The sequence below is a fragment of the Aotus nancymaae genome, unplaced genomic scaffold, assembly GCF_030222135.1.
Source record: "Aotus nancymaae isolate 86718 unplaced genomic scaffold, 86718_ANA_hifiasm-v0.15.2.pri h1tg000099l, whole genome shotgun sequence".
Taxonomy (NCBI): Eukaryota; Metazoa; Chordata; class Mammalia; order Primates; family Aotidae; genus Aotus; species Aotus nancymaae.
Window position 1 is genome coordinate 8,346,634 of NW_026988514.1, and position 15,129 is coordinate 8,361,762.

The following is a 15,129-nucleotide window of genomic DNA, read 5'->3' on the forward strand; positions in this document are numbered from 1 at the left end:
AGGCTCCTCCTTCAGTGACAGTTGTAGACCAGGAAGAGTGTGACTGGCAGGAGATAGGACTGCAAGCAAGCCGTGGACAAAGCAAGTCACTGTTGCTACTGAGTATTCATTAAGTGTGTGGATTTTGCACTTATGTCACGACATGGCAGACTATATTTTAAGATAAGATTTAAAAACAAGAACAACTATTTCTGACACAGAAAATTATTGTCATGTAGCTGAGGTAGGAGCTTGCTGCACATTAGGCAAAGATCAGCATCATCCAGTTTAAGCATCAGGGCCCCTTGGGTAGTTCAGGGTTTCTGCTAGTCCAGCCGCGCTGTCCTTCACATGAACTTGCAGGAGGCAGCCCCTCTGGACATTCGAATGAGAACAAAGTGTCCTCTTCTGGGCAGCCATGGATCACACCACAGCTCAGAGCTTACTGCAGAGCTCAGAAGTCAAGGCACACCTGGCAACTGCTGTCTCTGGGGTGCCCTGGTCTGGCACAGGCCAGCATGCCCTGCAGTGAGGACACTGCTTGCCACAGGCCAGCTGGTTTCACATCTACCACCAGCTGCTGTGCAATGACGATGCCTGCCTGTCTCTGCTTGGGCCCTCAGGATAGCTGCCTGCACCCAAATTGATGGGCTGTTAGTGGTTCTGCCAGTTCTATTCAGAGCCAGGCCCTGACACTGATGCTTTTAAGGGGACAAAGGATGGTCTCTCTTAGGACTCTGTATTTGCTTTGCATCTATCTAAAGTCTTCACCACACAAAACTGAGGGGCCTGGATCTAGTACCAATTATTCCTGGAAAAATCATCCAAGAAGAAGTTGAGGGGGTTCGATGTCATGAGTAGAGACTTTCTCTCCTCACCTGCATCAGGTGACATCAGAGTGATGCTCAAGTTGTCCGGCATCTTCATGTACAAAGATAACAGAGTGGACATCACGACCACCGAATTAGACCGGGTGCTTTAATTAGACCTCCTGTTTTAATAAAAGATGGACTTTCAGAATTCAACCAGAATTGTTTTAAAAATGAAAGCTATGGAGACTTGAACATGGTGGCTTCTATGTTGGGTAGCTTGTTTTCCAGCAGATGTGCAGTGACTCTGTGATGCTTCTGGAAGATCCCTAGTCTAAAAAAGTTAGTGCATTTAGCACTACAGTGTGCCCATTCCAGTTATGTTATTTTAATCAGAAGCCTTCGTGACCTCAGGTGGAGAATATTCCATTGATACACGGGGCTTGCACAAGCTCTTTGTCTGCTCTCTACCCTAAGAAAGCAGGAAAATGTGAACTTACAACCAAGGATGGCTGGACTTCAAGTTCGATATGTGCAGTTTCTCTTTCCTTCATAGGTAGGGGAATATGTGTAACCCATTTTCAGCAAATCATGGATGATATTCTCTGAACCTAACCTGACAGAAAATATACATTAGAAGATTTGCCCTAACATGCCTTTAAAGGGAAAGCTCAGCTAGAGAATTTAAGACAGGAATTACAGAAACTTTTCCGAAAAAACATCAGTTGTGACATTTTTAAACATGAAGACACAAATATAAACAAACATTAAATAAAATGATCAAATAAGAAAAAAGCATAAAGTGCAGTACCAAATATATCAACAGAACAGTTTGTGTCCTGTAGTACTGTTACCTCGCTACCGCTCAAACGCTGACAGCAGGATGGAAACTAATATATACCACTAGCAGCAAAATGCAGGATGGAAACTAATATATACCACTAGCAGCAAAATGACTGCTTTTATTGAAGAAGAAACAAACAAAAACTATGTTGCTCTAAGCAGTTCTGAAATGAATATCTGATTCAAAACTTCCCCTGTGCATATAATTGCGTGCTAATTTACATTTTAATTACTTCCTAAGAAATCAAAAGCATTTGTTGACAGTAGAACATAATGTCAACTTCACGGTGCTTTGTTGGTGGATCCTTAATGAACTTAATTAGATAATTAGTGATGTTAATTATCCTTCTATTATGAAGATAAAGATGTCTCAGAAATGATACACTCAGTAAAGAAACATTATTAAAGGTATCAGTGTTTGCTTTGCTCATTTACATCTATTTTTCAAACTCCTGTAACAGGGACTTATGATAGACCAGAGACACTTAAGACTTCTTTAAAATGGAAAAGGAAAGGCCACTGTCTTTCTTCATCTCGCTCTTGTCCTTCCCCCTTATCTGGATACTAATGCTGTACTGGTGATGTTGCCACTTTTTCAAAACCTGGGCTGTAGGGAACTCTCGCCCTCTTTCAGTTCTGCTGCTGAGTTTCTGGTGCAACTGATCGGACTCCTTCCTGCTTCCTTCTCACTGGTGTGATAGGTGAATTCTAACATTAATTGCTTGCACGATGGAATGTATGTGTGTGGGGTGAGGAGGGTGAGTGTGCGTGTGTGTGTGTGTGAGAGAGAGAGGGAGGGTGAGAGAGAAAGAGAGAATGTGTCTGTGTGTGTGTGTGTGTGTGTGTGTGTGTGTGTGTGAAGGGAAGAGTAAAAATGAGAGAGAAGGCTCTGGTTGATTGTCCAGAAAACCTAGAAGGATAAGGCAGCCCCTCCCCACTGCCCCAGCCTGGTTGCTTATACCTGATGCTACGGTGTGTCCCCACCTCCATCACCAGACTCTGTCCCTCTGGAGGTCATTCTGGGTGTGGTGTAGGAAGCACAGCTGCCTGTAAGATTGAGGGCACCGATACAGACCGCATAGAGTTTACTTTCAGTTGAAGTGAAAACAGAAACTTCTGAGGTTTTAAAAAATAAAACGTAAGACTTCATTACCTTTTTGTTCCTTCATTGCCCCCAAATACCACCATAATCACAGCGTAATGGATATCCTGTCTGGAAATAGTCCTAGCCCAGACAGTATGATGAAGAGCTCTCAGGCCAGGCTGGGGAGACAGGCATTATTTTTAGGGTCAGTTATCTCGGGAAAAGCACCAAGAGCAAAGAGGTCCTTGGCAACATTGCCTACCACAATTAGGAAGACCAAGATTCCATTTAGCAGAAGGTCTCACAACATAGCTAATGCCAGTAGAGCAGTTTACACTTTTTTCAAAGTGTTTTTTAAATCATACTTTCCTTTGTTTCTGAGTGGTTTTATTCCTCTAACAGACAGTCCTATTTAATTACTTGCTCACAAGACTTTTCCTACCACTGAACACAACTAGGTTTTCTAACAATACAGCGTTGTGACTTCTTATAAAGTCTGTTTTCAGGTTTTCTGAGTCTCCCTTGTCTTTTCTGTGGTTTTCAATAATTTCTCCCTCCAGACTGCTTTCTCTTGATCTGTGGATACAAGCTGGCCTCTTTGCTCTCCCGCCACGCCAGCAAGAACCTATCACAAGATCTCGCCTTTCTCTGGGTCCTCTGACCCTTCCATTTTAGAAATCCTCATGTGTCTTCATTTTCCTCCAGCTTTAGGCCACCTGCCTCCAAATCCCTCTCTTAAAGTCATATTCATCGCCTGGGGAAGTCCTTTCTCTCTCACCCACAAACATTAAGTTGAACCTACTACAGCTTTAAGTAAAAATATTTCACAGGATGACCTTCTGAATATCAGATTTTTTTAATGTCCTGCAACCTCAAAGATCTTTGACATTATCTCTTTTTCAGAAGATTTTCTCTGAGAATTCTGACTTGTTTTCACAACTGCATTTTGATATCCTTAGCTCAGCTCTGTTTTACCACTTACTTCCCCTGCATTTCAAAGCCAGTTCTTTCTGTTTTCAAAAGTCCATTCTCACCCCCAGTACTCCCTGGGCTCATGAGCTTTTTATCCCAAGGAAGTGAAATCTGAGGCCTGCGCATGGAGTGCTGCTCAGCTCCTGAACATGGAGACCCCAAGCATTCAACTAGATAGCAGCTGTGTCATCAGCAGAGCTTATTGTCATTCTTCGTGAAACGGCAACATGGGTTTCTCCAAGCCTCAATGTACCCTCAGCCTCAGCAAGACTCTCCCCTCAGCAGGAGACAAACACAGTTGTGCCACAAAGCAAGACCAGGTGCCACTCGATCGTTCCTGCAATGATGGCTAAAGTCTTGCAGCTCTGCACACTTGCTTTCTCTCTCTCTCTCTCTCTCTCTCTCTTTTTTTTTTGTTGAGACAGAGTCTTGCTCTGTCTCCAGGCTGGAGTGCAGTGGCACGATCTCGGCTCACTGCAACCTCTGCCTCCCGGGTTCAAGCGATTCTCCTGCCTCAGCCTCCCAAGTTGCTGGGACTTCAGGTGCATGCCACCACGCCCAGCTAATTTTTGAATTTTTAGTAGAGATGGGGTTTCACCATGTTGGCCAGGATGGTCTTGATCTCTTGACCTCACGATCTGCCCGCCTCAGCCTCCAAAGTGCTGGGATTACAGGCGTGAGCCACCAAGTCCGGCCTCTCCTCTGCAATTTTTATTTGGGTCTCATGATTTCTTTGAAGAGAAAATAGGTATACAGAAACAGTAACACATGAAATAATATGGGGTCTGGGATGTTGCTTCAGAATTATTCAGTGCAGAGGGGGAAACTGGGAAGTGATAAGGAGAGAAAATTGGCCATGAGCTGAAAACTGTGGAAGTCAAGTGATGGATACATACATGGGGATTCATCACATTATTTTCCTACTTGTGTATATGTTTGAGAATTTCCACAATGATTTTTTTAAAAAGATAACGTGTGAAGTGCTCAGAGGGGATAGTCAAAAACATCATTTCCCTCGCCGAGGACTCCAGCCAGAGCTATCCTTAGCAGAGCTGACAGAGAGTTGCTGGCCTCAGTCAGCATCTTGTCCTCTGCCGGGACAGAGCTGCTCCATGCTGGGGTGGGCTGGACCTGGTCAGGGAAGGAGCTGATGGCAGACCCCAGGCACCCTGCCCACACAACTGCCCTGCCTCTGAGGTCTCCAAGACTCCCCATGGTGGGCACTGCTGGTCTCTTTGGGGGTCTCATAGGGCAGCCTTTAGAGGACCCCTGGGAAGGGTGCGGGGCAAACTTCTAATGTTGCCTGTCCTTGCCAGGGCAGATGTAGAATTCCTACAAAAAGGTTGTGTTGTTTTTTTTTAATTAAAATGTTTTTCTTTATTGAGCAGCATAGAACATTTGCTTTTCATGGTGACCCAGGGATTTCTCTCCCTTCCTCCCTTCCTCCCTTCCTTTCCTTCTTTCCTTCTTTCTTTCTTTTTTGAGATGAAGTCTCACTGTCGCCAGGCTGGAGTGCAGTGGCGCAATCTGGGCTTACTGCAACCTCTGCCTCCTGTGCTCACGTGATTCTCCTGCCTCAGAACCCCCCAACACTGCCCCAGGTAGGTGTGGTGGCACATACCATCACACCTGGCTAATTTCTGTATTTTTAGTAGAGATGGGGTTTCACTATGTTGGCCAGGCTGAGGCAGGTGTTTTTTTTTTTTTTTTTTTTTTTTTTAAAGCAACTCCAGTGGATCACCCTCCTGCTTCTGGTGTCCTCTCATCCCCTTCTGTTAATTCTTACACAGCCCTGACTTCCCTACATGGGCCATTTCAGTTTGCTAATACATGCTTTTGAAAACAGCAACTGGAAGCTTGCTCAGTAATCTCCTAAAGCCATGGAATTGTGGAGAACACAGGGCTCAGCCCTCCTCCATGTGAATCCTGCTCTTCTATAAGCTCCCCAGTCTTTGCTGGCAGGCTGGTGAGTGGGTCTCTCTCCTCTGGTGGGGCCTGCCTGGCCCACTACCTGGGATAGTGGTCCACATTTGTACAGTTGATCTTGAGAGGAAAGCAGGCTGAAATCCAGCTAATGCTCTTCGTACATGGGTCAGGGGGCTTCCCAGAGGGGCTCCCACCCCTTTAAAGGGCTGGAAGTGGCCTTGCACACTCAAACCTCATCCTCTGGTTCTTATTTCTCCCCATTCTTTGCAGAATCCAACAGAGCCATCTGAACATCTCCCACCCCCAGGTGCCCTCTCTTCTCAGAGCCAGGCCTGTCCTGGGTGGCCCTCTTTTCTCACCCGTCTCAGCCTCAGTTGAACAGAATTTTCTGTGTGTTATTGATGCTCACTACTCCAACTACAGCTGCTGCAGCCCCCATTATCTCTAACCTGAATCACACTACAGCCGCCCGCCACCCCTGGCTTGGTTCGCCACTAGGGACCCTCATCTGTAATCTCATGTATAGGAGCAGATGCCACACCTCTGTTTAACCTCTCGCCTACAGATAAATGTTGAGTGTCTAGGCTGGCCTGTGGTGCCCCCTGACCTGGCTTTTACCCATTGCCTTGGCCTCTTTCTTACCACCTGTTATGCCCCTGGCCTTCTCCCTGCCCAAGAGCCCTCCTCTGCCCAGACTTTGACTCCACCCCTCCTCCCAGACTCAGCTCTAGGCATCACCTCCTCCGTGGCCCCTTCCTACCCAGCTTCCAGCCTCCTGATTCCTGTGCACATTTTCTGATTGCTAATGCTTTTATATAAACAGATAATGAAGCACTTTGTATTTTGGAATTCTTTCAATTTGCATAAAAGTTACAAAGATAATACAGAGAGTTTTCATCTACCCTACACCTGGTTTCCTGTAAAGTTAACTAACATCCCACATTGCCATGTTGTGTCTGTCAAAACTAAGAAACCAACATTGGTTGTTGATGTCCTTTCAACTTGTTTCTAAACAAGGAAGTCTGGAATTGAGCAGGTAAGCAGAGCTGAGTCCACGGATATGAAGAGGGGAGCTGGCCAGCCTGTGCAGTCCAGATTCTCCAGGCAGACGGTGGACATGAAAAGTGGCCTGCACCCTGAATTGCCCTTTGGTGGCCTCAGAAGAGTCCAAGTTCCCAGCCTCTGTCCAACAAGCTGATACCTACAGCCTTGTAAAGACGGTGGGTGACTTCACAATGTGCTCCCACAAGGGACTGTGATGGTGTCAGGAGGAGGAGAAGAAGACATAACATCTATCAAATCAGCCCTGCCTCAAAGTTTAGCTCACTTGCCAGGAATAAAACATTTTCTACTAAAAATGAAGATAGGTAAGAATAATTATGAATCCTACATCATATGTCTCACTCCAAGGAACAATTTATCAGTGCTGTAGGGCTGTCAGCTGCTGACATGATAAGGAATAACACCAAATGAATAATGTTTCCTCCAATACCAACTCCTTTAATTACAAGCCTCTTCTTTCCAGAAGAGAGACAGAAGATGCAGAAACCCCAATTTCATGCACTTGTGCCTGAATAATGTCTCTGTGCTGCTTTTTCCAGATGGCGACCTTCTCACTGGAGGGACTAATGATGTGGGCATATTTAGGGAAAAACCAATAACGGAGTCTTTAACCTTCAACAACAAAAAGCATGTTGTACAAAATGTTCCTTGGGATACATTAGAAAATATCAATTACATTGCTCACTGAGGTGTAATCAGCTGTAATAATCAAAATTAATTTTTAAAAATAATTAAACAGACCCCAGGGCAAATAGTTGATGCTCTTATCCTATGACATCACAATGTACATATGTACCTGAGAAGTTGTGCCTTCTGTTAGCGACAAAGGCATCTCACAGAGTTGAGTGATGGATGCAGTGTCTGAAAGCTGGTGAGTTTCATCTCAGCAAAAGGAGGGGGAGCATCTACCCCCTTGCTCTAAGCACTTCCATCTGCATTCTTTAAGGGCCTACCATGTAGCAGGCACTGTGCCCATCCAAGGCTGAGTTACCAGTGCAAGATGCTGCTAAGCAAAGATGTACTTAATTTTAAAGATTAAAACACAGTCTTCTTTGTTTCAAAAAATAACGTCTTTTAAAGTGTATGAGATAATTTAACGTGTAGAAAGAATAAATGAATCAAATTGAAGGGAAAGTGTGGTTAATGGAGAAGGAAGAAGCCAGGGAGAAGAAGGTATGTGTGTACTTATTTGTATGTGTAGATGGCTCAGAAATTTAGCCCACTAGTTGTGTGCAATTACAAAAGCTGAACCATGCTTATCTCTCTGAGCTTCCGAGTGTCCAGATCAAAGAGAGAGACATAATCTGTTGCCAAATTTCTGCTCTTCTTGAGTTGCTGAAAGTAGTTCTTCCTGGTTCTAAAAGGTGAGGGAGAGATTCCCCGTGGCTGCCTGGAAGCTGGGGTGGCTCCGGGTGATGAGTGACTCCCTCCACTTCAGTCCAGCCACACTGGCCTTGCTGCCCAGCACACACCTACTTCAGTGCCACTGCCCAACTGTCTTCTCTGCCTAACCCTCTTTCCAAGAGCATCTCAAAGCTCGTGTTTGTCCTAAATTCTCTCCTCTGCTCCAATGCACCCTTGCCAAAGATGGCTTTGCTGATCTTCTCCATCTAAACAGCCTGGCAGCCACTCTCACCACCCTCCCTGCCTTACCCTACATGTATTTTTCCTCATTGCCATAAATTCTCCCAATATTTACAAATTTATTTGTTTATTGTCTATCTTGACTCCCTAGACTGCAGCTCCATGAGAAAAGAGAATATGTCAGTTTTGTTCTCTGCTGTAACCTCAATGCTCAGAGCAGGATGCAGAGTAAGTACTCAATAAATATTTGTTGAATGAACAAGTGAAGAAGACCTCAATGGATGGAGAAGACAACATCTTCAGCAGCCTGCCCTCACCCCAGACAGAGCGGGCTTTGGATATTGTTTCTCCCAGATCTCTCAATGTGAGCCAAGAACAAACTGTTAAAAACCACTTGGGACACCTACGTGGCCCCAAACATGGCCATCTACTCAGGCTTCTTTCAGATGAGCTGTTGCTCAACGCATGTCCCCAGAACTTGGAAGCAGCCGAGCTGTGTCAACGACACTGATTAGAGGGAAAGGGAGGGGGCAATGGCAAGAGGCAGTGTCAACAGGTTTGAGGGTTCCCATGAGATGAATGCCGATGCCCAGCACCCAAACATCCCTTCTCTAGCTCCCAGCTAGGCTGCCCTGACCTCCTGGGGACAATGGTCAAGGAAGAGAAGCTCCAGGATGAAACCAAGCAAAGAGAGGCTGGACCTCTTCTGTCCCAAGTGACATTAGTCAGGAGCAGGTATCTGGGCACAAGTGGGAGTACTCCAAGTTTCAGGAGTATGTATATCACCTATGGGATGATCTTAATCTTGGCAGAGAGAGCTAGAAGGCCAATTGGAATTTGTAAACAGTCTCCTATTTCTAAAGCATTTACAGCTTCCAAGGGCTCCACATGCTCTACTACAAACAGAGCATAATCCCAGTTGTAAGTTCAGGAATGGAAGCTCTGAGAGGTTCACAAATTCCCTAAGGTCCTCCTCAGCAGCACAAAGATGGGATCCTATCTTCATTCTGACATTTAATGGCTGAAAAGCCCTCAACTTTTTTTTTTTCAGATTCAGCTTCCACATTCTTATAACAGAGCTATAATACCTGTGATGATAAAATCTGAGTGAGTTACTCACACATTCATGTATTCAATCAGTGAACTTACCAGATAGTGCCTTTAACAAGTCAGTTCCCTGAGAATACAGCCTGAATAAGATGTGTGCTTTGCCCTCAGTTCTCAGCACCAGATAGGCAGCCAGCCCACCCAGTTCATTTCTGGCCTTCCCTTCTACATCTGGACTCTTTCTATGCCCTGAAGTCTATGAATCCTAAAGTCTGGGAAAAGAAAGCCTCTTTCCTTGGCTGCCTGGTCACTTACAGGCAGTTACAGATTCTGAACTGGTGGGATTTGGGCTCCACCTAATTTCCCAAAGTTCATGGGCCAAGAGCTGTGATTATGTTAACGTGTCTGTCAGCTGTCTACTTCACCTCTCTGGGGAGCCTTCCCGGGTTCCTACAGGTATTTATTCTGCTGGGGAGTTAAGTAAACTGCCCAAGGTCTCCTGACCCTACAGTCATGTCCAGCAACAACCACAGCCCACCTCTGAAGAAGTCAGTGGCCCTGGAATTGGAATATATCACTGGCATAGAATATATCACAGATTATGCATTTCCAAAAGGACCCCAGCAACATTTCCAGTCCCACATGTTCTTGCAGAATCTCTCCACTCCCCCATGAGAAGGTGGAGTCTATTCCATTCCCTCGAACTTAGGCAGAATGTTTTGGCTGTCTTGACGGAGGTGATACTGCATGGCTTCTGAAGCTAGATCATAAAAGGTAATGCAGTTTCTGCCTGGTGATCTCTCTCTCTCTCTATTATTCTTTGAAACTCTGCCATCATGCTGTAAGAAAGCTCGGTTCCCATGAGAAGGCCATGTGTAGGTATTCCAGCCAATAGTTGCTGTTAAAGTCTCAGACTAAGGCCAGCAGCAACCACCAGATATGTGAGTAACTCAGGCTTCCAATGATCTCAGCTGAGGCCCCAAACACTGTGGGGCAGAGATAACCTGTCCCCCCACCCACTGTACTCCAAATTCCTTACAGCAATGTTCCTGATTGCACATGCACACACACATACACATTGTTGGCGCCAATGAGTTTTAGGAGGATTCAGTTTGAAGTTTTCGAGAAATTGATTAGAAAATCATAACGGGTCTGCCCCACACAGTCAAGAGGGCCCACCCAACACAGTCAAGGTGGTCCATCCCTGTGTCTCCTGGCAATGAAGTCAATGTTTCTGTCCACCTTTGCTGGGCTCACACCCCTCACTGCTGCTGACTGGTGGGCTAGTGCCATCTGAGTACATCCGATTCCAGTTGAGAATGGGAACAAGAAGCCAGCCTAATACCTGGCTACCCTAGACATAGCCTCGACTGGGGAGGCTACACGCATACCCTCAAATGCTCACAAGACGTGGAGTTAGATCATGTATAGTGACAGGCAGCAGAGAGAAGACACGACTCGTGGGATTTGATGCAAAAAACTGATGCTTCTCTAAGGAAAAGGGGTCTGGGCTCACCTCTGTCTTGCACTCAGGGTCCTTGGCCTGCCGCCCAGGCATCAGTTTCATGGCTGAGGACAGGCTTCCACTCCACAAAGTGACTTTGCTGTGGTGTGCAACATTTGAACGACTTGCCAGTGACTTCTTCTCAGATGCTGAGGGCAGAGAAGCAAAGAATGTTGGAGGTAAAGTGAGAACATACACTCTTTTCCTTTTTTTTTTCTTTAAGATGGAGTCTCGCTCTGTCACCAGGCTGGAGTGCAGTGGCACCATCTCAGCTCACTGCAACCTCTGCCTCCTGGGTTCAAGCATGTGCCATCACTATTGGCACATGACACCACGCCCAGCTAATTTTTGTATTTTTAGTAGAGACAGGGTTTCACCATGTTGGCCAGGATGGTCTCGATCTCCTGACCTCGTGATCCATCCTTCTCAGCCTCCCAAGTGCTGGGATTACAGGTGTGAGCCACCATGCCCAGCCGCACACACTATTTTCATAGCTAGCTTGGCTTTCAAAGGGCTACCCAGGGCACAATCCCCCGGTGGTTGCCTCCAAAAAGAGAAACAGCCCAGGCTATAAGCTCACACTGCCATCTCTGACTCTCCTTTGGCTAAGAAACACTGTAGGCTTTGAGGTCAGCAGACTTAACCTAAACTCCTAGCTCCATGGCTTGTTGACCCACAGTGAGATGTTGAGCAGGTTAACTAAAGTTGCTGAGCTTCAGTTTTCTCATCCTGTGAAATGGGGATAACAGTATCTAATCGATGTGTCATGAAGATTACATAAGATACGTGTCTAAAGACCTTGGAACATAGAAAGTGTTCAATATATGATTATTAGCAAAAAGAGAGTCATTTGCAAGCTTTACAATTTATTTTACTATTTTATTCCACTGTATGTGCATGGATATGTGCATCCTATTTTATTTTACTTTTCTCTGAAACAGAATCTGACATTTTGACTTCAAATGTACATGAAAGTAGATAGGTATTGCTATCATTTGAATGTGTGTTCCCTCCAAAATTCATGTTGAAACTGAATTCCAATTGTGGTTGTACTAAGAAGTGGGACCTTTTGAACAAGGTGATTAAAACATGAGGGTTCTACCCTCATAAATGAATTAGTGTCCTATAGAAGAGCTGAAGGGCACCATCTCAGGCTCTTTTTGCCCTCTGTCTCTTCCACCACGGGAGAACACAGCATTTCTCCCTTCCAGAGGATACAGCGACAAGGTACCATCTTAGAACAGGTGCCAGACACAGCCCTCAGCAGACACCAGATCCGCTGGCATCTTGATCTTGAACTTCCCAGTTTCCAGAACTGAGCAAAGAGGTTTCTATTATTTGTAAATCACTTAGTCTGTGGTATTTTGTTATAGCAGCATAAATGGACAAAACTGGGAATGCATATACACATTTGCCAGGACTAATTTAGAAAGCCAATTCGAAAGCCATTCTGAGCCACTGGACAGTCTGTGACAATATACATGGAAATAACTAACTCTTGAATCACTGTAAATTTTGTGATTCTGGAAGATATGTAAGTATAGGAGATGTAAGTTGAGAGCAGTGATCACCTTGAAAATAAAATTAAAACTTCATTCTTGCAGCTGCGTTGACTAATATGCAAAAATGTTATTTATTAGTGCCAAATACTAATATGGTAAACATGTTGGGTCACTAACAGAATGCAAGGGACATTAATAATTTGGGGATGAAAACTTTTACTTTTTGAAGTGACAGGACATGAGGAACCTAAACTCCGGGTCATTGCATGACTTAGTGGAAGATTTCAAAGCTGGTAGGTGGGTATCGGGGGAGAACCTAGAACCTCAAGTTCCTGAGTCCAGGCAACAGACTCCACATGTGCCTTTTCCTCTAAGAAATTACTGGAATCTTCTCGCTTGGTTGGCACTTCTGGCCTTGCTTTCACTCAAGGTGACATGTGACATTCATTCTTTGTGAGGAAAGATACGTAAGATTTTAATGATATAAATCCCATCTACTTAAGGGATAAGACAGAGGGTCCAGGTAGAAAGGACTCTGGGCCCTGAGTGGAATCTTGGGGGAGTCTGGTTCTGTAAGACCCAGGAGTTCCCATTCCCTGGAGCCTAGTGGACAGAGACCTAAGTAATGCTGCCAGGCCTTGAGCATCGTCTCCTCCCAGAGCGGTGTGACCTCTTCAATCTTCACTTCACTCTCTCCAGGTTTCACAGAGAGATCGATCTTGAAGGCGTCCTCCAGTGTTTGCTGCCTCTGTGCCACCAGCTGCTGCCAGAGAGTCTTCACTGTCTTCTGGATGTTGTGCTGGACTAGCAGAGAGAGAACATGGCACATTCAGGATGGCCTCAGTGACCCTCCCAGAGGGGGCTGGGAGATGGCATACCATGAGTGGTTTTATCCACACCCTTCTCACTTAAGGTCTTGGACATCATCTCAGTTTTGCAAGCTCTAGCCAGAAGCAATCAGTGTGGAGAGCCATAGGCCTGACAACGCTACCAACACCCATGTGAGCTGGCCTTCCTCTACCTCTACCTGCCTGCAACCAAGTCCCGCCTGCCTCACATGTCCAGGACTGGGAAATATCATTTATGAGTGCAGGGAGCCTCACTCCCTACCCCTAATTCTGTTAGATACCAGAGGGGCACCTGGTGTGAGCTCTGGGTAGTCAAATAGCTCCACTCAAACAGCTCCTTACAACCTTCCTTTACATGTTGACCTCTCAGGGGAATGGACACAAAGCTCAAGGCTGTCCTGTGGCTCAGGGCTCAGGAAACAGCCAGTCCTGTTTCCTGGACCTTGCTTCTCACTACCCACCCATTTCAGTGCCCTGGAATTGTTTAGGTGTAAGCAGATTTAACAAGCCAACTGTGTCTGCTGTGCCCCACATCTGTAATCCCCTGAACCATGCCTAAATTTCCTCTGATCTTGGACCAATGAGTCCCCTCTCTGGTTACAGCCCCTGGAGACTGTTTTTCCCATCCTAAGGGGATGGACAGTGCCTAGCCCAGCTCCACCAGCTAAGTCCCAAAGTGTGTACATCCATGTTGTAACCAACACCATGTCCAGCAAACTTTAAAGTTGCAAGATTTTTTAGCATGGCAGCCACCTAACCAGAACACGGAGGTCCTGTGTGTACAATCTTTTTTTGAGATGAAGTTTCACTCTTGTTGCCCAGACTGGAGTTCAGCGGTGTGATCTTGGCTCATTGCAACTGCTGCCTTCTGGTTTCAAGCAATTCTCCTGCTTCAGCCTCCTGAGTAGCTGGGATTATAGGCAGGTGCCACTATGCCCAGCTAATTATTTGTATTTTTAATAGAGATGGGATTTCACCATGTTGATCAGGCTGGTCTTGAACTCCTGACCTTAGGTGATCCACCCACCTCGGCCTCCCAAAGTGCTGGGGTTACAGGCGTGAACCACTGCGTGTGATACAAGATTGTCGTGTGTACAATCTTGTATCACAACGTATCACAGGGTAAGTGGAACAGTCTGCAAACCAGACTGGCAGAAGGAGTGGCAGAGCTTCTGCTTCCTAGACCGAGAGAGAGCGTAATCACTCAAACACATAGAACTGGCTGCTAGAAAAATAACTGCTAATCTCTTTAACCTGATTTGAGATTAGTAAATCCAAGAAAAACTTCATTAGGCCAAAAGTCTTATAGAGAGTAATTGGTTTATTTACTCCCTTCTCACTTACTAGGGAATGAAGCTGAGCAGTAACTAGGTAATGGCTTGAACTAGGTAAGATAGGGTGTGACAGTTTTAATTTACAGTAGAGACCCTGGATTAAGCTTCTAGTCAAACCAAGTCCCACAGAGCTTTCTCTTCACCTATACATCCATTCATTCCTTTCCATTTCATTTCCAATATACAAAGACCAATCCAATATTACTCCTACCAGCTTGCCTTGCTATACTAATACATAATTACTCTAGAATTTCCTAAGTCTTCTTCTGGCTTTTTGAAAATGTCATTATTAGTATCTGCTTTCTTATTTTGGGAAGGACGAACTGAAGAATGCAACCCTAGTAGGTACTGATATCCACCCATCACCCCTCTCCCCCCCGCCCCCCCCCCACACACATACACACACAGTGACAAATAAAATGTACCATCACTCAAACTTGGCATGACTTCTCTTTTATCTTTCGATTCTTCATTTGGGGAAAGGAAGACTTGATGGTAAGTAGACATTCTAGGCTTGGGCTCCAATCCAAATCCTTCTGGGTAACTAGTAGAATAAGAGATTTTTCATGAAAATCCAATAAACTCCAGCTTCCTTGAGGCCATTCCATTGTTCTTTATTACAAATAATCATCCTC

At 45.3% G+C, this 15,129-nt stretch overlaps 1 protein-coding gene across 4 annotated transcripts in view; it reads right to left on the reverse strand.

Annotated features, from left to right (window-relative positions):
• The window catches only part of WDFY4 (WDFY family member 4), a 297,793-nt gene that overhangs the window by 138,070 nt on the left and 144,594 nt on the right, over window positions 1-15,129 (reverse strand). For all 4 annotated transcript variants that reach the window (XM_021672243.2, XM_021672242.2, XM_021672241.2 and 1 more), the window contains 3 exons: window positions 14,920-15,038; window positions 12,931-13,116; window positions 10,823-10,959 (listed from right to left, as the gene is read on the reverse strand). In XM_021672243.2, coding sequence (XP_021527918.2) covers window positions 10,823-10,959; window positions 12,931-13,116; window positions 14,920-15,038 — 442 coding nt within the window. The remainder of the gene's footprint in view (window positions 1-10,822; window positions 10,960-12,930; window positions 13,117-14,919; window positions 15,039-15,129) is intronic.